The sequence below is a fragment of the Sturnus vulgaris genome, chromosome 22 (genome assembly GCF_052056855.1).
Source record: "Sturnus vulgaris isolate bStuVul1 chromosome 22, bStuVul1.hap1, whole genome shotgun sequence".
NCBI lineage: Eukaryota > Metazoa > Chordata > Aves > Passeriformes > Sturnidae > Sturnus > Sturnus vulgaris.
The window spans coordinates 1343805-1367858 of record NC_142264.1 but is presented as its reverse complement, the minus strand read 5'-3'; the positions used below and the strand labels follow the sequence as shown (position 1 = coordinate 1367858).

Below are 24054 nucleotides of genomic sequence, written 5' to 3'. Positions count from 1 at the left end.
ATAATTTTTGGTCTATGAGGTAACAGCTTGTGAGTAGAATATTATCTCAAACTAATTGTGGATGTCTTTTGGGATTTTTTTAAAGTGGTATTCAAAACAGAGCCTTGTGAGTAAATTAGAGGGATCAGTTCATGTGCAACAAGTGCAAGCAGAAGGAAATGCTTAAAGGAAACACAGCCAGATGAGAATTGGTTTGTCACTACATGGAGAAAGAAGTGTTTCTCTTTCTCAATTAGCAGCGAGAGTGTTTCCAATAATTTCCAAAGCAAAGCTCTTCTAGATGAGTATCTTATTTCCTTCAGAAATTGAGGACAGGTTTGAAAATCCTTGAAAGTCAATCAGCCATGGGAGAAATGCCTTGTGCTGATGGAGCCAGGCTCACACACACCAGGCTGCAGGACACCTGAGTGCTGACTTTGGGAGAGCATGCTGGACCTCAACTGAGCACTCAATTTAAAAGAAAAAGGGAGAAAATAACAACACTGAAAAATGTCTGGTACCTAAAAAGATTCAGTAGAGGAAGCAGACAGAATCTACGAGGCAGCTGTTTTATTATCCACCCAGATCCCTGCACAGCACACTCTGCTTTTTACATGCTCCCATATGTACAGCTCACAAACTGGGATGACAGGAACAGTGCATGCTTTACAGCATATATTTTTAATTTACACTCTGAAACACTTCAACGGAAATCTGCTGGGTCCTGTGATAAAAATAATCTCCATGTTTTAAGGGATGCCTCATTCTTCAAGCCACATTTGTAGATTGGGAAGGTAGAACAAGTCTGGCAAAAATGCAGCAATGCCTAAAGCCAAAATCCCAAAACCATGAGAACACCATTGTGGATTATTATTGTTGATAACTGATGCTATTCTAAAAACACATGTCTTAAACAATAAACTCCTGGGCTCTAGAAATGAATGGTATTTTATTTCTTCTGTCTGCAATTACAAAAAAAAAGGGAAGAATTTTAGGAATGACATGGATCTATTTTTCCATGTGGAGCCTTAGACAAGCCATGGCCAAAGTAGCACATGCTGTTCTGTGATGTACATAGGAGGAATGTGATGGTATCTGTGCTTAAAGACCTGTCAAGAGTTCTGATCACAACTCAGCTCCAGGACAGGAAAGTCCCTTCCTATGCAAACAAACCAGCAGTAAAAGCCACAGCAGGTGGTGTCAGTAAAATCTGAGACTGTGACCACTTAGTGCTCCATTCTCACTTTTCTGCTGAGCAGTTGAACATCAACGCTGGCCTCCTCCCATCTATACCTGCATCAGTTCTTCTAAAAAATGTAAACCACCCCATAACCATTAAACTGGTATCATCTGACACTTGGCAGTTTGAGGACTCCTGACATTTTCCCAAGGAGATGCCTGTCATAGGGGGAGCCTCTTACCTACCTGGCACAGAGCCCAGGTGCTGCAGACCACGGTCTGACAGCCACTGCACACTGAGCTATTGCAGTAGCACACAGCAAACAGGTGCCTACAGAACACAAAATATTTAATTCCATTTGCAGTCATTCTCTTTCAAAGAAGCCTCACACATGCTGTTTCCATTTTGTTCCCGTGTAGTGAGGCCCTGGATAATGAAGGGTCATGCTCCAGACAGGGGCTACACAAGGCAGGAGCAGGCCAGGGTTTGCTGATCCCTTTTCCACCTGCTCTGGTCCTGCAGAGCTTTGCCATCCCTGCTCCTCGCTGGGCCTTCCTTGGCAATTTGCTCCAGCACTCACCACTGTTGGGGCAGGGGATTCATTTGTTACGATTCACTACTCTAAACACACACCAGCTTTTTGTTCTGAGAAAGTGTCAGAAAAACCAAAGAAATCTCTACACAAAGAATGGACTTGGAGCCCAGAACATTGACACAGAACACTACAGCCCTTTTACCTGTTCTCCTTGTCCCCTTGGGCAAGCACTTTGTATAACTTCTTGTTATTTCTTTGATATATTTTGGCACCACTTTGCATTTAACTTTTTGCACCAGATTTTTTCTGGACCCTGCAGAAACAGCAGAATCCTGCACTGACAATATCCACTCCTCCATCCTAAATGGGTAACTCTGTGAACACACAGGGATGTTCCTGGTACTAGGAAGGAGCACATCCTATGGACTCTGCACCACACCATGGGCCTCACCCTGAAGCAGCACAACCTTCATTTGTCCAGAAGGAGAACAGAACCCCAGCTCTCTGTGACATTGCTGCATAATGCCAGGGCCATGAAGGAAAACTCCTTGAACTCATCGAAGCAGTTGCTGGATTACAGAATCCTGTCTGGATTACAGCAAACCAGCAAGGAGGGCTTTTGCACAACCATTCACAGAGGTAAAAGAGACAAGAAGTTCAAACAGAATCTCACTGAGATGATCATTTTTCCAGAGGACTTCTTCCAAAATGAGGCTCATTTTGCTGTGGTTTGTTTTCTTTCTGTATATTCCTCAACACACATGGATGGAGAGACATGTTGCAAAAACCCCCAGACCCCAGGAATATATTTATCCCCATGTGTTAAAGCCTATCCATCTACTACCTCAGCAGAGTTTAAAATCACAGCTAATAGGTTAACAACTGCTTTTCTTCTGCTTCAGATGAAGAATATCAGAAAGCTGGGGGAATATTCCGCTTCCCAATTTGTACTGACTGCTCAGTGCTACTTGCAATGTGTGTTTGACAGGACTGACATTTTGTACCACTGTGAGATGGGAGAACGTGTGACATTTTTATTCATGGTGGCGTACGCCCTTGTAATGATCAGCCCTGGTCGATGTGCTTACTGCAGCAGCCCCGAGCCCTCGGAGAACAAACACGAGCCCGAGGTGCCAGCAGTTTGGCTGCCTTATTAAACACCACCAGGATTCTAACGAAGAGCAACTGCTGGAAAATCTCACTGTCAAATCCTCAAGGACATTGTCAACATGGAACTAACTACATATATTTTTCACTTAAAATACTAGAAAATCCAGCAATGCAATATCAAATTTAAAGAAAAAAAGCCACAGTGGTTTGTGTTTTCTTTTTTAACTGGTCATTTTGCCAGCTTTGTGTTGGCTTTCTGTGGTCCTGATGCTGGAATTCAAATCAAAGAGATCATGTAGCCTACATGATTTAAAATGCTGGAAAATGGACATATCCCTTATTATCTCGTAACAGCTATTCCTCTCTAGCAAGTGGAATACTTGCACAGAAAAAAAAAGAAAAAAGACCTGGTCTATCATTTAAGGAGTTCTATAAACAGCAATGACTCTCTGCTTCGCTGAGCTTCATCACTCACCAAGCCAGGCTGCATAACTGGGGGGACACTGTCCCCCACACACCCACAGAAGGACATGGACCCTCCATCTGCAGCCTGGCACTCACAACTGTTTTATGTGCTATTCAGCTCTGAAGGGCAAATCTAAAAAGTGCCTGGCCAAACAAACAGTCACAGTGGGGTCAGCATTTAGAAGAATTATATGTTTCACATACTATTTCCCTTTAATCTCCTGGTTTAATCCAGTGGCCCAGAGGTCAGTTCAGACAGTTCTGGCCTAACTGCACATATCAACTTCATAAGTAATACATAAGAAGCTTCTGGATGCTGATCTACATTGCTAGAGAGGCAAGTCATCCATAAGACACTGTGAGCTCTCCTCAAGTTGTCAATCTAGGTGATTTGGGTAGCCTTGCATGTACTGATGTATTTATTTTCTAGGTATGTATTATTTATAAAGCACAACTCTCCTTCCACATGCCAGCAGTGATGGCCCAAGATCCTCTCTAGGAGATATTTCTGGGTTCCTCAGCAGAACAGGACTAACAAGGAGACTCTGCAGACACGTTACAGCTGCTGTCGCTTGTCACAGCCCCGGGAGGTCGGCTCTGAGCGCTCCCTCACAGGCAGGCACGGCAGCACCTGACACAGGGCAGCACAGTGATTCCAGCACCCTGGCTAAGGACTGCTTCCAACAGCCAGACAGCTGGGAAACACGAAAAATCAGTCTGCAGTGTGCTTGTTCATGGCTGAACAGCTGTGCTGGATGCAGGCCGGGGTGACAGTCTCACTACAAAGCAGGAATTCCTGCATGCCATGGCACCAGGCTAGTGCAGGCATTCCCTAACTCCCACCCCATGCATTGCCATCGCTGCTAATCCTGCACACCACAAAGCACAATTCAATCCAATGCATCATTGTCTTGTCCATTGACATTGGTTTTACTCCTCTAAGAACACTGGCCCTGAGAACCTGATGGGACATTTGAGTGTGCAGACATTAGATGGACAAGTGCTTCTGGGCCAAGACATTTGTCTTTCTTGTGAGGTGACTTTTACTGAGCAACACTGAATTCCTTCCTGAAAGGAACAGGCAAAGAAAGGAGTGGGAACAAATGGGGGTAGAAGATATGCTTTCTGAAGACAAAATCATTTTAAAGAACTTAGACTTTTGCTAAATCCATAAAGAATCAAATGGAGAGAGGGAGGAAACTCCATGTGACTCCAGAGAAAGGAAATGGGAACCCACATTGCTCATCCGTGGGCTAGAGTGGAAGGGAGGCTCATTTTCTTAATGAAGGTCCTGCTGTTGTCCTCCAGCTCCGAGTGGCCAGAGGAGGAGCTGGCTCTGCAGCCAGAGCATACAGTTACACGAGTATTAACAAATGAACTTGTTTTCCCCTTTCCCCTTTGGTTTCTACCTCAGTGCCACACAATGCCTGCTGTGATCCAGAGGAATCTGCTATTGTTCCGATGCACCTGGGTGTGAAGGGAGTCACAGGGTCTGGCAAAGGAGCCTTCCTCCCTTCCCTACTTCATCCCTTTTACCCTGGAGATAATCCCTCCTCTGCTGCCTCTGGCCTCAGCGATCCAGTTCTGCATTCCTGGAATGTAGCTGGCTGGTGTTCTCCCCATCTTCCCCCTGACCTCTTAATGCCATTTAATCTCCTGGAAGGAGAGCACTGCCCTGCAAAGCAGAGTTGTTTGTTCTGTGTGTCCAAGGGCAGACTGTGACTAGGGAAAATGAACACGTTCATTTACAGCAAAAGGATTCAGAACAGCAAATACGATGGAAATTTCCATGCTGTGTCCTGCAAGAGTTTAACATGAGTCAGGATGAGCCAGGGAGAGAACCCAGAGAAGCCTTTCCACAGTCAGACAAGCTGCTTCAGTACATTAGTGCATTTTCCATTTGTTTCATAGCTATTTACATTAGTCCCCAGAGCTCTGTAGTCCCTCTGATTCTCTGTAGTTTGCATCAAGAGCAGAACATGATTGAATCTCTCTACTAAAGATGCATGTGGAAGAGTCTTTTGTATTTTCTTAAGCTTTACACCTTTTGGTACATAAATGGAATTAAATATCCTATTTGCTGGTAAATAAAAACAAGCCATAGAAAACATAAACCCAGCTAAGCTGACAAAAGACATTCTAATTATACCAGACACAATTAGAGAGCTGTGCAGAACTGCCAGGATCACTTGCTTCTAATGAAATGATTCCCTTTCCCAACAAGTGATGTTTCTGGCAGCTTATCATTTGCTGGTTTAATTGTACTAAATCATGGGTGCTACTGACTGGGAAAGCTCCTAAGAAAAACGTTCCTAAGTGCAGCTTTGCTTTTGAAGCCCTTGGGCTCATCCTGTGTGCTCACACCACTCCTCCCAGACTGGTGGGAAGACTGGGCACAGGTACCAATCCTGTATGAACTCTGTGGGTCCTGCCAAAGTAGCTCCAGCAGCTCCTTGCTTGGAAAAGGAACCTGTTCAGAACAGTCACCATAACACTGTGGAGTTTATTCTCCAAACAGCTCAAAGACAACACAGACACAAGAGTGGCCATGGAAGCAAGAGCCCAAACCCCCAAGTCACAAACCACCTGCATTAGTGTCCCACTCTGCCCTGGTCAGGGCTCACTGGGCTCCCAGTGCCTGCCCTGCCTGGCACACTGGGAAGGATCCCCAGGACAGCTCTGGAAGCTGAATATGCAGCTCATGTTTGATGCATTAAGGACATTTTGGTCAGCTTTTAAGACAAAAACCAGAAGAAAGCAATTGACAGGACGTTCATAGAACCATTAAGGTTGAAAAAGACTGGTAAGATCATCAAGTCCAACCATAAGCCCAGCACCACGAGAGATGTTCTCTGTAGCACTGGATCTTCCATAATAATTCACCTGACTCTTCCCCAAACATAGAGCACTGCTCAGTACTACAAACCTTCCATTTGAATCTTGGCCTTGGCTTGAAAATTGTTCCCTCTTCTCCCCACCCATTAAACCCTGAGCTGCCTGCACTGCTCCTGCTACTTGTTGAGTACAGCTGCATTGTCCCAGAGCCCGTGGTGATAGTTGCTGTATTTGGTTGATGCAGGGATCAATAACAAAGGTACATCCTGGGTAAGGCATGCAAAGTCCCACCCAGGAAAAGCAGTGGTCCCACCCTCCCACGGTGGTGTCTTACTAAGAACACCCTGTTTAGATCTTTACTACACTGCCCCAGGCTATCTGGCTAAAATCTTTTTTTTCACCATCAAGGGGAGCTTTCCCACAATGTCTAAGTATTACAGAAAGCATCATTAAAACAATTCCATAATAAACAAAGCTCTCCAGTGATGCCTGATCACCACTCACCAAAATGAGCCAGGACATACAGAATCCCCCCCAGTCAGCTAATTACTGCCAAATTTTGGTGAGCCATCAGCTGAGGGGCTGTGCTTTCACGGGCATTTCAAGATATTTTACTGATATTTTTTGTAGCCTAACAACTGCAGACACACAACTGTGTTTGGAAAAGCCAGCAACTCCCTCACTCTAGGGTGAGAGATAATGAGTTAAAATTAAAGGTTGTTGCTGGCTCGCTAGCCCATCCCCCTTTAGCTAATCTGTCATGTAATGAAGAGAAGCACCCAGCACAGGACAGCTCGCTGCCGGCTCACTTACAGCGAGCTGATTAAGAATGTTCAACCAACAGCAGACTGCAGACCTTTCGGAGGAAAATAAATAGACTGTATGCAAATGTGTTTGTCACTTTGACAGCACGTCTCAATTAAAGCCCGCGCGGCGGCGGAGCGCTGCTGCAGCGCTGCGGCCGCGCTCCCTGCACCGCCCGCCCCGAGCCGGGCCCTGACCCCGGCGCATGCATGCATTTTAAACCGCGCTGCCAGCCGCACAATGCTGCGCTCCGAGAGAGCCCCTGACAATGAGAAAAAAGCCTCTTTCATCCTCTTCAGTTTAGAAGAGCTGTGAATGCACAAACAGCTCTTATTTCAGAGTTCTTGTGCCTTTTTAATTGTTCCCACCTTCTGTATTCTAGACAGAGTTAAAAGTGACATTAAAATCTCTGCCTTTAATCACGAGTTAGAAGCCATCTCCCATTTATAGAGTAAATGTTGCTGCTTTTTTCCTCCCCAAAGCCTTAATCTATATTTCATAAACCTGAACATCTTTCCCTTTTAAATGAAGGTATGATTTCATTTTTGTTTTGGCACTGGGCTATCAGGAGAAGCAGACCCGTGCCAGGACGAAGGCTGTGAGTCAGACAGCCCCACAGCTGCTAAGTCAGACGGGTTTTTGGAAACCAACATTTGTAATGTGATGACAGCAATAAGCATTTAGCCAGCGAGCCTCTCCCCACAGCCAGGGGTCAGGAAAGCTCGTGTAAGCTTCTTTCGACACAGAAAAGTGATCATTAAAAAATTTGAAAGCGACTGTTAAAAAACCTCATGAATTTAAATTTGCACTTACCACTCAAATATATATTTCATTAATCTACCACCATGTTTGAACCATCCATCGTTCACAAATATCTAAAGCAAAAACTAAAAATCAATTGTGATATTATCTGATTTCTGACTGCTTCAAATGAAATGTAACATGTCCCTGCTGGAGCTAGATGGCTGCATTCCTCCAGTAGCCCAAATTCCTCTCAGCTGTAGTGGCAAAGAAGGTAAAGGAAAAATACATCTCTACTGAAAATACTTAATTGGAAGAGAACGATTTTTAAAAAGTCTCCAAGAACTTACATTTAGCACACTGGTGAAAGTACTGAAAAAATAAATCAAATTCTGAGATGATGCAGACAACATTGCTCTGAGCACTGAGCAGACCTCGGGTAGCCCCATCTAATACCTGAACAGTCAGTGCAGCTACACCAACTGGTTTCTATTCATAGACACTTCTCTAAAACTGGTTTGCTCCACATTTTATCATGTTTTACAATTCCTTTAAAATTACATTTTGCTTCCTTAGAAGAAATCAGATATTATCTTCTGTTTCTGGCCAGAACAGTGTAAAGAATAGATACAGCAAAAGAAAAGAGAACTGTGAACACAAATCATGTTATTTTTTGAGTCTATACTTAATAGGGAAACACTGGCAAACTGAAATAAATACTGGCTGTTTTTCCATGAAAATCACAGCAACTACAACGTTTTCTAAATAGCTGCTCTTCAACCTCCCCCCAAACTCTCTGTTTTGCAGACATATCAAAGGAAACATTACACGAGTAACTAACGTGAACAGCTCAGCTGTCAATACGGAATACAGAGCACACTAACAAGCTATTAATTGATTTTTCCATCTTAGTTCATCGCATTTAATTTTCAGAGAATGTTCAAATGCTTTAATAGTTGGACGTTCCATATTGACACTAATGATCTGGCTAGATAACAGGGGATGTTTTAAATTCTACACCCTCAGTCCTGAGGGCTGCAGCACCTTGCATGCTACAACAGCCTCAAAATAGTTTATAAAATTGCTACAATATTTATGCTTTACCTCCCATTCACTTATGGTTTATTTTCCTCAAAATCATCATCTAAACAAAAGGAATCAGCAAACCCAAGAAAAATCAGGTTTTGGAATCCCCTTTAAACAGATACAAGAGAAATAAAACTAAAATAGCATACTTCAGTGACTGAAGGTAATGAAGCGTTGGCATATTCGTTATCATGACTTTTCTCTGAACTATTTTTACTGAGCCACATGATTGAGAACAACTTTACACTAAGACCTACCTGACCAAAATGTACTGTGATTGGTCTTCTGTCCTCTCTTAATTTTGGGTCCTTCTTCTCAGCCAGTGGTGACGGTGCTGTCCTTGGCAGGGGCTCCTCTGGTGCTGCCGAGCAGCCGTTCTCAGCAATGTCCTGTGTGGTAGGAAAAGGTGAATAGCATGGCCAGGAACACTCCTGAGTGAGGGGAAGGTGCACAAAGGAGACACTACATGATAATGCTGACTAACAGTTTGGATGTTAGGGGGAAAACACACCAAAGTACAGAAAAGAAAACATCATTAGAATAGAATGTTTCATCCATCAGAGCTTGTACACAACCCCTGTCTCCTCCCAGTACCACAAACAGGACATTCAATAAAATGTCTGACTTGAACACGCAAAAGCCAGGAAGTGCATGTGGAGAAAAAAACCATAGCTCAGATTTTCTATTTTAGTAATGAGTTCAACAGAAGCCAAGGGACAGGGCACTCTGCTTATTGTAAACCTAAATGAACACAGTAATTCCATTAATGCACTGCACAGAATTATCCATAGCAGAACAATTACTGGTGGAAGTGGCAAGGAGAGATGGAACTCAGAGCTTAGTTAGCTTTGCATTTCATCTTGGTGTCTGTGTACACTGAAAATGCCTCCAGGAGAGGGTCCAACACCAAGGGCTGCCTGGCAGAACACTTCTTGTTTGCTTTGACATTAGTTCTCATCTCCAGAAGTGAGATGACCCACCAGCCCAGGTGAGAGGACTCGGCAAGTGCAGGCACGGGGTGTGTAACACAGGTTTTGAAAAAGACAAAGGCCTGCAGACACCAGGAATCAGAGAAGGAGCAAAGAGTTTGAAAGTGAGTTGAGAAACAGTCTGTAACGCAGTGGGCCCCAAACCTTACATCTCTGCAACAATGCCAAGGAAATAATGCTGGGTAAATATGGAGAGAAGGCTGCACAGGCTGGAGCTCTGCAAGGCTGACCTGAGGGTGGCTGCTGCCACCGGCAGGGCTTTGATTCCCTGACCTCTGACACGGCCCGCAGCCCCCGGCTCGCTCAGGTACAATAATGAGCCGTGTAAGCTGATGGCCAATTAGAAATGGTTCCTTTGGACACACACTGACCTAATGTGTTTAGGTCAAATGAAACAAAAAGCTGGATGGACTTTCTAAGGGGCTTTGTCTGCTCCACAGAGAAGCTGAGACCCCTCTTTAGATCCAGCTGGTAGAGCAGTGGTTCCCCAATACGGTGTAAGGATCACGGGGAATTAACAACTTGTTAAGGTCAAACTAGAGAGAAAAACTTTTTCTTCCCCCCGCCCTTCAGCTGCACAATGCCACCTTGTCTTGAAAAGGTACAACAAAGTGCTCCGAATTAGTAACAAAGAGCCCCAAAACAAGGCATTGACAGGAAACCTGAGTGTCTGTCAAACTCCTACTCCAGCTCCAGCCAGCACCGAGCCCCCAAGGAAGCTCCTCAGTTCGGGACTCACACAGCCATGGCAGCACCATTGCCTGCAGTGACACTAAACACAAAGCCAGTTTCCGTATTTCTATGGGCTGCAGCCACACTGAAGGTGCTGCCAAAGCTCCAGCGCCCCCAGGGCCAGCCCGGCTGGGCAGGGGCTGCTCCCGGGGCTCTTCTGGCTCCAGCCAGGGCCGCTCACAGCTGCCGTGCAGGCAATGGAGAGCAAAGCACCTTCCCCAAAGGGGCAAACCCCCCAAAAACCAGGAAAAGGACACAAAAGTTTGGACATGAGGGGAATGGGAGGAGATAAAAGATAGAGAGATTAAGCCATTAAGCAAAATCCCCTCAGATGTGTAACGATCACTGCAAATCCTTGAGCTTTTATTGCTATAGATTGCCTCTACTTCTCTGATGATATAATTGCATATAAAAGATAACATGTTCCCAAAACCTACTTCACTGTGTTTGGTGCACAGACTTGCAATGAAACCACAACATATTTTTTAAAAAACTGCTTAACAGAATATAAGAATTAAATTATTGGATTCCTTTCTATTTTTTCAACATCCCCAAAAGGCAAACAAATCATCAACACAGCTTCATTCATCAAAGCTAAATCTACTTCACAAAAGTTTATTTTCTACCTTCAATGAAAAGACATTTGAGTTAAAAAAACAGTGAAATCTGGCCTTAAATTTTGTAATGGACTGCAAATACTGGCTAGAGAGGAGCAAAACACATTCTGAAAGTCTTGAACGCTGTGCAGGTTGTGCTATAAAGCTCTAAATGAGTTGTTTCTACAATACCAGGCATTAACTAGAGCCACACAGGGCTCAAGTAACTAAAATAATGTTGAATATATTAATGCCAAGTGCCCAACCATTTATATAAATTGTCTTAGCCAGAGCTTTCAGTAAGTTCCATTCTCCTGACTGAAAGTTGAGGATGGTACCATTCATATTTCTCCTTCTTCCTAATTCTATGCAGTTAAGCTTCAAATGAGCCACTAACTGAGGGACTTGACCACCACAGTCCGTTTGTGAGATGGAAAAAGGCAGCCTTTGCAAAAAAAAAAAAAAAAAAAAAAGGAAATGGAAAAGAAAAAAGAGGGAAAAAAAGAAAAAAAAGAACTGTATCAGATATAAAATAAAGCTACCAGGCTGTATCTATTAACAATTATTTGCTCTCACTCATAAGAATCCTCTGAAAACTATTTCTGTTGCTTTGAAATACTGCACCACAAATGAACAAGGGATGGAAATAGAGCACCATTCAATCTCCACTATCATATTAAAGAAGGACCTTACACACACCACAGTGACCTCTCAACAGGTCAATCCTGCATTTCTCATTTGCAATTCAAACCCAAGACTGGAGCAGACCAAGGGCAAAATGGGCTCTTGATTATATTTAAGAGGTCACCATTGCTATGCAGAGTTGGAGGAAGCAGAACCTCCAGCTTTATTGCATTTTTAAATTCTATCGTGTACAGAAGCTGCTCAGATTTGGCAGCAAAAACTGGAAAAGGGATGTTTATATTTGACTTTTCCTTACCAGGGGCCTGCATACTTTCTATATTAATAATGGAAAATAGTATGTTAAAATGCAGTGGATAGTAAGTTCAGTTTAAAAATAACCTTAGGTTACTCTTAGAAGATGAAAGACTAGCATTCCAAATTTGGCAAAAAGTAAGTATTTAATGGCACCAGAATGTCAGACAGTTAACACTCACACATGCTAGTGAGGAAACACAGGATAAATAAAATGCTCTTACATAAAAACTGGGGAGGATGCATTAATAGACTCGTGCTTAACAGACCCATAATGGAGCAGCACAGACATTTAGATTAAAAATGAGGGTGACCAAAACAATGTTTGCTATTTTTATCACTTTTAACAGAGCAATCCCTAATTTTAGTAACCTTCCTACCTGCATTCACATGGAGAAGAGAATGGGATAGAAAAGGACAGAATAATAAAGGAAGGAGAGGTAGAGCAGTGTGTGTCAACTGCTCACAGCTATCTTTTAAGCTCTTGTGAAAGCCTATGTTGAACAATCATGTTTAAGCATCTCACTTACAGATACACCACATAAGGAAGGTGAAACAAAATTGGATCATTTAGTTGTAAATGTTATGTGTGTTTTTTAAAGAGATGCTTGCTGCTTGACAGACCAGGAAGACAACAATAATAATAAAACAAAGCAATGACTGAACGAGGCTTTTCTCAGCCTCCTATACAAATGTCACACACAGCAAACAATTCTATCAGCATTTAAAATGCAGGAAAAAATCTGGTCATGTTACACAGCTCCAACTGCTTTAGAAATACACACGAGAAGGCCAAAGATTTTATTATTTAGGGAGGTTATGTCCAGAAGTGAAACACGTGGAATGACATTAAGAAATCCGTGTACAAGAAAACAGCTTCATGTTTCTATTGTTTTCAAATTATACCTACAGTAGTCACATATAATGTAGAGTAATAAAATAAAATAAGATAAAAGGATGTGAAGCAACTTTCTGCTCCCCAAGATCGTGCAGCAGAGTCTGCAGTGCTCAGGGAGGGAGCAGCAGGTGCAATGCACACAGGCAATTCCTGCCTGGCAGCCCGGCTGCACAGAAACCCCTTTGGGGGAGCAGGCTGGCCACAGGCTCAGCTCCATTTCTGTCTGCCCACCAACATTTGTAGCCCTAACTTAAGAGCATGGTCTAGAAATTTAGAGAAGAAATTTACTGAGAGAGCACAGATTAAAAAAAAACCCACCCAAACTCCAATGCAGCAAATGGAATACCAATTTCTGAATAAGAACTTCATCTCTCTCAGCAGGTCAGCTGCCTGGCTTCCCCCATGGCTCTGAGAGCTGTGATGCACAGAATAAAGGGAGTGTCTGCAATAACCCAGGGCAGGTACCCCCTGCTCATGAGGTGTGTGCCAGTGTGACTGTACCTGTGCTTTAAAAGGAGCAGTTGGGATTGGACAATACATCCCTCAAACACAGAGGAGCAGCTGGGAATTGTGCTGTTTACAAACACACACAGATCTGGGAAACAACAAACAGTTTGAGTATTTTTTCCTGCAATAATTCCAATTGGCAGTGGACACCAACACCAATTTTCCTTCCTGTCTGAACTTTGCAGCAGACATTCAAGAAATGCAGAAATCTCCTTCCCAATGGCAGACAATGCTATATTTCCTGACTGATTACTGCAAAAATAACAACAATTTGCCATTTGCATGAAGTTCACAGCCAGAACTGTAGGGAAGTGCTCCCAGTCCACATGCAGTCCCCTCACACAGTGCCCCAGCACAAAGGACAGGAGCAGGACCACTCCAAGCAGAAGACTCAATTTTCTGGCTTTTGTGGGTTTAAGTCAGAGCTTTCATGTATTTGAAGACAATTTTTTTTTGTCTGTGAATATTTATAAGTGTGAAAAATCCAGGACAGCTGGTAATGCATTTTGAAGTGTGCTAACAACACTGTATCAAACAGCTTCCTATTGATCACATCATGCTTTCAGTGGCTAAGGATTTCAGACGTGATGCTTATACATTTTGAATAAGAACTTCAAGTACCTTTTGCTTCAAGCGGTTTTTCACTTCTTTTATTCCCATTTTTGCATGATCTTTTGCCTGCATGAAAAATTAATTTAAGTTAAAATTCCCTTCTATTTCCAGCAGTGACTAAGTTTGTTTTTGGTTAATAAAAATGGCAATAAAAAAATGTAACAGGATACTGAAAACACATTAAAACAAACAGAAAGCTAAAAAGACCCCAAATAAACAAAAAGCACCACCTCGCCTTTGTTGCTAAAATGTTGTTTTCCCTGTTTTGAAGCCCCAGACATTTTTCATCTTTTTACATTCCACAGCCTCAGTGTTCCCCAGTAAGTATTTATCTTTGCTATAAACTTCTATTCTTCCACACTGGCAATGAGCCTGCAAACTCTCCTCACAGTGCTCTGGACGCCAGTGCCATTTAGTAGAGCCAATCTCATCCTATTCCTCTCTCTCAGGCTGGAGGAAGGCAGGAAAAACCCAAAGTTTGAATGGTTACCTCCATGCTTTTTGTAGCATTATTTCCCAGAACTGAGCATATAAGAAATCCTCACTTGTTTCTGTGCTGTTTGATCTGGCAGAGTGGAGCTGGCAGCCACACACGATAGCACAGCAACACACCAGCTGTTTGTTAACAGCACTGAAAACACTTCCATCTAAAGAATAACTCAGTAAGTTGGGCTCTAAATAAGCAGGTATAAGAAATCTCTAGGGAAAATTAATTGACATTTAGAAAAGATGGAAACAATTTGGAAAATGAGAGGATTCCCTTCTTTCGATGAAGCTGCAAGCAGGGAAGGCTGAGGTAACAATGATTTCCAACAGAGCAATGATGAGATGGTAGAGCTGCCTAGCAGAGCACACAGGCACTATTTCCCAGAAAGAGTTCTGTGTAATAAATGGAATTTATCATCTGTACTTTCAAAAGAAATCACAAGTTCCCATTGTCCTTTGCATTTCAATTGAGTTTAAATTTCAAAATGACTTTTTCATTTAAATTTGAAATTTGAATGAATGTATATTTTGAGTAATTTTATGAGTCCAATAAAAATGGATGTAAGTCTTCGGTCTCATTTGAAAGGTTAGAACAGACTTGTAATTAGACTCTTATCTCAGTAGTAAGCCAGTACTCCATACTTACAAACTTATAGACAGTCTTCATGGCAGGGTTAGCTTTCGTCTTTACTGTGTTTAAAATGGCTCCACTTCCTTTCTGTAATTACAGTAACGAGGGAAGAAATGTTATCAAAGCTCTTTAAAGCAAACAGCAATCTAAAATCCACCATTCTTAACTTAAAATAACAGAGCATTAACTATCCTTATTAGCAGAGCTGAGTATGAAAAGGTCACATTTAAAGAAAAAGAGGCACAGAAAACCACGCTGAATGTGGCTCTGGTTTTGTCCTGTTTAACACAGCACTTGCCCAAGGGACAATACAGGTGCCTCCCAAGAGCCCTTGTCTTACAGATCTCACAAACTGTGTCCTGTGCTTCCACTCACCTCAGGGGTGTCCTGTACCTTCCACTGAAATCCTGACCAAGTTTAAGACAAGTACCCTGAGCAACACTCAGTGTCTGAGCCAGAGACTCCACCTCAGGACAGCCTGTATGTTCAATCTGAACAGGGGAGGTCTGTTTTTATTTGGCTCTTTTCCTTTCCCTCATCCCACAGTCCTGTTTATCACACACATGGTGCCTCTTTAAGATACAAGTAGTTGATACAGGGATAAACTGAGGGAAAATGAAATCTAGCTGCAGTCACAAACATTAATTCTAGAACAGCTGAATTTCATGTGATGAATATAATCAAAGTGATGAGCCAGTGTTACACCCACTGCAATGATCTGTTCATCTGGTTGGTGTTTTACACCCCTGCCACACCCCACAGACTTTGCTGTACAGCACCTTACAGAGAAACACAGGAGAAGGGCAAAATCCAAGGAATTAAACCCTGGCTAATGTTGTATTTCCTAGTTTCAGTGCAAAATTACATTTCCAGAGATCAAATTTGATTATATGCCATCAGATGTAAACAGCTTTAAGATTTATTGTCTCTGTCACTACATGAAAATCTCCAACCCCAGTTCAGGGTGTCTGGCAGGATCTCATTGCTTACCCTCACTGTGGACAGCCACTGGTGGTACAGTTTGTCGCTACCTACAGAGAACCAAACACACAAATAAACAAATTGTAACCCTCTGCTGAATAGAAAACAAGCTCAAAATGTGAAGTGTTGGCACTTAGTGGTTCTGGAGCATGGACAGAACAGGACAATCAGCCTTTTCTTTCAGGAGAAAACAACACTGATGAGAGATTTACATTTTCCTGTTTTCTCTGTGTTGTCTCAGACATGTGAGAACACAGATGTTTTTAAGTTCACTAAAAGAAATCTGAGGTGGTTCTGAGTAAAGCCAAGATTTTTCCTTGCAAGAACTCTTTTAGTTGTACTTTATTAAAGTGGTAGCACTGAGGTTTTTTAATACTGAACAGGCCTTACTCAGATTACAATACATTACTCAAAGCTCCTGACAGAGGAAAGAACAAAAATTTAAGACATTTCAGGCTGCCAGGATCACTAAGCCTCAGTTATTTACCTAGCAGTTTACATCATGATAACCCACAAATGGTAAGCCATCAAAAGTGTCTGAAATTCCCTTAAAACATTTCCTACCTGCATATTCTCCCATATTTATCTCCTCTTCAAACACGTCACTGAAGCCCTCCCCAGAGTTCAGCAGATCCAGACGTCCATCAATGAACTGCATCAGCATTAAAAGACAGAAACACATTAACCATCCCATTCTTCAGCTTTTCAGAAAGACTTTATTCTTCATTAGCTGGAATAACCTCTATGTTTGCATTGGGTAGGGACTCAGAATGAAAATACCACCCAAACTGGCACAATGTTGACCACAGCCCAAAGGTGTGTGGCTCTGCTAAAAACCAGCATGCCTGGTTTGGCTACACATCCATGTTTTCAGCTGCCCTAAAGCAATAGTTCTATATTCAACAGTAATATGCTTCCTGGACAAAGTTTACAGGACATATCTCGGGTCTTGATGTGCTCAAATAAGAAAAACCCTTAAGCTCAGAGACCATTAGTGGGAAAACCCATCCACCTCTCAATACACAGAAAGCCTCAGCACCTGAGTGTGAGAGAAGTCAGCGAGCAGGAACTGAGGTGCTGCACTACAGGATCAAGGGATAAAGAAACAGCCCCCCAGAGCCCACTGAACTGTTCCAGAATCTGCTTCCCCATGGACCATGGAGGCAGTACCTGCTTGAAGAGCTGGAGCTGGATGGCATTCTGCAGGAACTGCCTCATCACGGACGAGCGGTGCGACACGAACGCTTCCTCACAGAAAGTGATGGGCTCACCCTGGAGAATGAGAGCATTAAACACTCAAACAGCCTTGACTGAGCCCCTCTGAATCCACTGCCTGCACCTGACCTCCTTCCCTTCCAAAGCAAACAGGTAAGGAACACAGGCCTTACCTAGCACTGAGTAAACTGGACTTTATTTGCAAGTCCCAGCCACAGGATGGAAAAACAGGCTGGAAAATGAGCGTGAAATAAACACTTTTTTCTTCTCTGTGGCTTTGCTCTCCTCAGAATAAAGAATTATAAGACACTTATTACAAAATCAAGAGAAAATGTTTGGAGAAACAGGTCTGGCTGGTATGTGTGTGTATGTAAGACACTCATGCCAGTCTCCAGGACACACATGACAAAGGTTCTGGCTCCAGAGACAAAGTGTGCACTGTCTGAAAGGTTTTACTGCATTTAAATGATTAACAGCTGTCATCTACTTGACCAGTATGAAAAAGGCTTTCCCATTAACTTCAGACACTGGAATATAACAAAGGATCCCTGAAAATTATTTTATCCATGTCAGAGAAATCTGAGTGAAGAGAGCTGGGAGGAATGGGTAAAGAGAAATGCAGATGAGTTCACTAGCTGGGACATTCACCCAGGGAAGGTTTAGCTTTTGTTTAATCCTCACTTTAAAAACCTTTCAAAGGAAACAAGCAGCCCTTCCTATCACCTACAGGAATGTGAAATTTCCCCCTGGCCAGAGCAGAGCGTGGACACCGTGGGATGAGCTCAGCCTGCCCAGGGGAGGCGGCTGTGCCCTGCTGCACCTCCAGCAGCACACACCCTGCAGCTGGGGCACCAGCAGTGGCAGCACACTTCCTTCCCAAAGTACTAATGATTGAGTTTGTTCATTAGCTTGATTAGACCTTTTGACTTCTTAAGAGACAATTCAGGCTCAACGGCTGCTGGATGACAGAAAAAACTTTAATCACCGAGGTCAAGCGTGAGCTTTGCAGCTCAGAATGCATTAGTGCCTTCCACCCTCGCTGACCTCCCCGAGCTGCACACACTGTTCCACCCCCTGCCACAGTTTCAGGACAAAAAGACAAGCTGGACAATAAGACCATTTTCCTGACAGGTCTGGTTAACTGTAAATTATAAAGCTAATCAGCTCTGCTTTTACTGACAAATGACATTATACACGAGGGGACACCCACAGAACTACAGATACGTGTGAAATGAATGGTCTCGTTTGCATGTGAAACAATTAAAATAACTTGTCCTGAAAAACTCATCAACTCCTAAACTTGCTGGTTCCAACAATTAAAATTTGGGCCTTGATTCATCAACACCTTAAATATCCATTAATCCCCCTTCCAGCTGTCAATGCCTAACAGAGGCTAAAACACTGCACTGCAAAGGCTCTAAGTGTGTGCACAATAGGACTCGATCTGTAATGTTACAGACAGTTCACATCTATTTCAAGATTGGATTGCAGAATTATTTTTATTACAAAAATGTACACATTTAATCTGCAATCTTGATACAAAAGAAGAAACTTTAAAATATAAGATTAAGATTGATGATTCCCAGATGCACTGAAAAAATAGGTGCCTTTTCTTTATGTCTTTGCAAACCTCCTTTTATATGACTATTTTATATTCATCTGGCATAATGAAGTTCATCAGGGCAGTGCTGCATCTCATGACCCCTGAAAAAGCTGAAAAGTTTCAGTCCATATCTGATCTGCTGACAGACCTATTTTTAAATTGGAATTCTGTTACATTCTAAAATAATGCTTAAAACTACTAAAGGCAGCAACTGGAAAGCAAAAGGACTCTAGGGCTTATTTCAGACTGTTCTAGAGTTTCAGGAAACCAGCTGTTTTATTTTAAGAAGCCATAATACAAATTAAAAGATAAAGCCCAATTTTGTTTAGTTACACTGCAAAAGATTTCACCATGATCCCTCATATTTTAAGGAAATCATTTTTCCTCAGCTCCCTGGTTATGGCAGGAACTTTCAGAGTGAGTATAAAGGACTAAAATATGTGGGACAGAAGACAGCTCAGTTGAGAGAAGGACATGGAGGAAGGGACAGAGGCAAACACAAAGGATGCTTCTGGAAAGACACAGGAGCCCAGAGAAGCCACGGAAATCCAACAACCCCCACTCCTGCAGGAGTGTGCTCCTGGGTAACAGTGCATTGAAGGCAGCAGACAAGCTGCAAGTCCAGTGCCACTGCAGCACCCCAGTACACAGCAAACCAAGGGCATGCAACCAGTCATGGGTCACCCGTTCATTATCACCTGATGTTGCAAACGACCACATCCTCTACTGACAATGGTAATGCTGCAAATGGCAAAGTAAAGCCAGCAGGGATATTGTAGGACTCATCAGCCTTAATTCCATCCAGAATGATGAAGTGAGACAGGAGAATGGTCTGGACATTAATGTGTCTATGTCAGGTACAGCAGCTACCAAAGGCAAGGCACTGCTCTGCAGACCTTTCCAGAACTGTCATTGCAGTGGCAGGGAAAGATTAGCTCATCACAGCTGAAGAAGGATCATCAGCGAGCCAGCAGGATTCCATAAAGAAAACCTGAAATTGGTGACAGACACCTGATAGGACATTGGCTGATTCAGCTTGCAATTGCACTGACAAATAACCTCCCATAACCAGTCCATACGTTCAGCACAAGAGAGCTCTTTGCATCCCCCTCGGTCATAATGGGATCCAGAAAGCAGAGATCAAACTCTCGACATTAAGCAAACGATACCAGAGCTTTATTAGCATCTCAAGATGCAGCTCAGGAACAAAGAAATCACATGTTCAAAGATTTGACCACATGCCTTCTACAGAAAACGACATTCAGACTCTGCTCAAAAACAGACTACCAGTTCTGATAAATGATTATTGCCAAGTGCAATCCTGAGAAGCATTTTAAAGCCATGTATTAGGAGTGCAGACTGCACTGCCCAAACACACAGAGCCTCACACAAGAGCTCAGCTCCATCACCTGCCCCATTTCACACATTTTTTCCGGTTCCTCACTATAGGATACAGCCTCTGGTAAAGACACAGCAAGAGGGCACAAAACCGACCTCAAATAAAAGATGTAACTGTCAAAAAATGTGTAAGCAGAGAAAACTTCCATGACAGAGCAATGGTTAGTTCATCAGGATACTTGACATTTTCATGTTAGACCAAGTAAAACAACACACACTCATACTCACAACTAATGAAAGTACTTCACTGTAATGGAGCCAGCCAGCTTTCCAAGTGTTTATTTGGCTAATTCCAGCCACTGCCTGCCCTCATTTCATCACCTACAGCAGCCAGACACTTCCTATCCCTAAGCAACTGCTACAGCTTCCTAGCTGGAACTCAAGCAACAAGCCTGGCACATGAAGTGCAAAGAAGCCAGCAAGAAAGCATTTAGGGCTAGGAGGAAAAAGAAAGGGGAAAAAAAAAATCACCATTTCACAGATCAAGAATAGAGGCATGAAAATAATAAGTAACTTGTACACGGTCACAAAAGTCTCTGGCAGAGCCAGGGAAAAGAACCGAAATTTCTTTAATCCCTGCTCAGTCCCTTAAATACAAGGCTATTCTTCCTCTTCCTACTTGATATTGTGTCAATGCAGGAGTGTAGGTGTTGAAAGACTAACAAAAGGAAAGTAATAGTATGGTATTATGAGCTGAGAAACCTAATCTTTATCAGATACAGCAAATCTCTATGATGCTGCCTGCACTGGGAACTCTCTCTTTGTCCTGAATATGCTTTAAATTACTGGTATAATGTGTACTGGATATTGTTCCACTCTTATATTTATTCCACAAAAACCCCTGTGGCCTGCATGCGATTTTATCATTAGCTGGCAAGGTAATTTCAGGGCCTGGTTCTGCAATCATTCCATGAGCAATGCTCCCATTGAAGCTGGGACGTTCGGCATGCAAAGCAGCTGCCAATTCAGGGTCCCTGCAATGAAAAGGCCTTTTTCTATTTTAACTATTGTGGAATATTAGTGACAATACAGAAGAGGAGAAAAATTGCAGTGCAATTCTTTATATGAGTTATTTTATACTATGACAAAATATAAAAGTGTGCTTGGAAAAACAATCTACACAAAGTATTGCCTAGCAGATAAACCACCAGCTATTTTTGCCTCATTTATTAAAACTCGATAGAATACAAAGTATTTTGTTAAAATAGGAAAAAAAAATTCTGCAGAAGCAACAAATCATTGGGTGAGATTTACAAATGACCAACATGCTTCAAGATCACAAATTTTAATATTTTGCTTTCTTTTGATTTCTTAGATACACGTAAAAAGTCCAAACTCATCCAAATCAATGAGGTTTCCAGATAAATATGTTGAAAATATGTTTTTATGCATGATGCAAATGACTCCTTTGTCAAGAGCCCCAAAACCATATTCAATAAACAGCTCTTTTGAAGAGCAAGATATTTTACTGAGATTTAGATGCTGATATAGATGCAGAAGGAGAACAAACTGTTTTTAACTTCACTAAAGCAACACGAGAGAAGCTTTAGTCATAAAGAGAGGTCATAAAATCCCACTCTCTTAGCTAAGTAACAAACCCCCTGACTCTATAAATAAAATGGATTAATGGAATGAAATTAATTTTGCATGGAGTTAGACACACCCCATCTCTGGCAGATCCACTGATGTACACGATGTAAGAACATGGCCTGCAGTGCCCCCTCCTTCAGAGTAACTGGCAAAGGAAATGCTACAGCAGAACTCACTGAGGGTGCATCTGTCCTCGTGTTGTGCCACTCCATAACTTGGTGAGGAAGCCTCAGCTACTGCCATGGAAAAACACAGCCAGAAAAGACTCTGACAGTCTCCTGTCCCCTGAGAGGTCACCAGGGACCCTGAATTAGGAACACTGGGAAAAAGTTCCACTTACCTCCTGCCTGAGTCACACACAGGTCTCTGGGGAAACTTAAGTGCTCAGTGATGAGGACATCCATGCACACACACGTGTGCTCACTGTTATTTATCACTGAGCTGAGACTAGAACTCAGTAACTTTGGTCACTACACGTGCATTTGCCCTGCTTGTCCCAGAGCATCGGTCTGTTCTGTGCTGCCAAGGCACTCCAGGGAGAGAGCTGAGCCATCAGGACACAGCCACCCAAACGCCTTTCCTCAGGGATGGAGAGCAAAGGAAAGCATTTCCCTTTCAAAATAAATGAGAACTTTTCATTCTCCTCTTACCATTTCCTTGCCCATTGTCAGAAAGAGGGACAGATTTTACCTCATGAGAAGGCAAGACAAAGAAAACACCACATCAGTATAATCATCAAAGCTGCTGCTCTTCCATCACTTTCATCAGAGCCTCTCGATCATTAAAAGACTCATTTCACAACAGGCTGAGGGTCCAGACTTATTAATAAGTATCATTTTTATAGGTTAGATTTGATTTCATTTTCCCAGGCTCTCCTGTATAACATCTCACAGCTTGCAGCTCTTATTTAAATCCTTCAAAAAGTAGAAACAAGACTATAAAAAAGCAACGTCGCCTCTGAGAGCCTGGGTATGCTGGGTCTTCCAAGCAGTCAGTGCCAGATCCGTGATCTGCCTCAGTCCCCCAGTTCCACCCTGCCACATTCACAAACAGGAAGTTACATCCAGTATGAGGACAAAAGGGAAGCAGACTTTCCCCTTCTCCGCCGTTCCCACACGTTTTGCTCTGTCCATGAATTCTCGTGCATTCCTGCAAACCCACGGCTCAAGTGGAATCACGTCCGGTTCGGCCACACGGCTCCTCCCAGCTCCCATCCCATCGCAACATGGAAACCATGCAAAATTCCCAACTCCTTTGTGAAGGGAGAACGCCATCTAATTAGAGCCCATGTGCAGGGAAGCATCTGGCTGGGAGCAGCGGTTCGGCGGCTCCCGGAGTTGTCGTGGAGACCGGGCGGGAGTGCCCGGAGCCGGCGGGCCGGGGCACGGGGCCAGCTGCGAGCTCTGACAGGGAGCAGATGGGCAGGGACTGCGGCTCCGCTCCCCTGCAGACCCGCTCGCCCTCACGGATCGGCTGGAGCTTGTACAAGTCCTTCTCATCTGCCCTGGAACCTCCGGCTTCCACCAAGGAAACGGAACTGAACCTGCCAGCGTTCCACAAGAAGAGTCCACATGCAGTGCACCCATCCCATTGATGTCATGGGGATGTGAAGCAGCAACAACTGACAGAACATGATGCAAGTATTTTTAAAAACCCCTCATTTTGATGCTTTCTTTGGCATTCAGTTCAAACTGCATTCTTGGAAAAATGCACAGGAATTTCTGTGATTCACATAGTGCATGATTCCATCTTGGCTGGGGGAGTTTGATGCTGTTTTAATTATTAATAAAGTAAAACAAATCTTCCCCTACACATGCAAAAGAATTGTTCATAATACTAATAAAATAATTGTTAATAATGATGTCTCTTATCGTGGTGACCTCACAGATTGGAGATCGTATTTTCAGTTAATAATTTTCAGTTCCATTAATACATATTTTTTGCTCCAAATTCCTTTTTTAACTCAAAGGCTTCTGCTCACATTAGCTCAGCAGCCTGCTAAGAGCACCTTAAAGAGAAACAGAGTTGACTAAAATGTACCAAATCCCATCACTTTGGCTGAAAAGCCCATTCATTCACACTGGCACTGCCCATGCCTTGCAGAAGGCACATCATCTTCTACTCATTTTAGAAGATGAATTTTCC

The 24054-nt window shown here is 42.9% G+C and overlaps 1 protein-coding gene across 7 annotated transcripts in view; it reads right to left on the bottom strand.

Moving 5' to 3' along the window:
• DENND1A (DENN domain containing 1A) overlaps positions 1-24054 on the bottom strand; it is a 147639-nt gene that overhangs the window by 15949 nt on the left and 107636 nt on the right. For 4 of the 7 annotated variants that reach the window (XM_088177651.1, XM_088177650.1, XM_088177652.1 and 1 more), the window contains exons 14-19: positions 17274-17375; positions 16668-16755; positions 16113-16153; positions 15138-15209; positions 14015-14071; positions 8993-9124 (exon numbers count right to left, since the gene is read on the bottom strand). In XM_088177651.1, the coding sequence (XP_088033777.1) occupies positions 8993-9124; positions 14015-14071; positions 15138-15209; positions 16113-16153; positions 16668-16755; positions 17274-17375 (492 nt within the window). Of the gene's footprint in view, positions 1-8992; positions 9215-14014; positions 14072-15137; positions 15210-16112; positions 16154-16667; positions 16756-17273; positions 17376-24054 lie in introns of all 7 variants that reach the window. The other 3 variants (XM_088177648.1, XM_088177649.1, XM_088177653.1) reach the window with 1 other exon arrangement.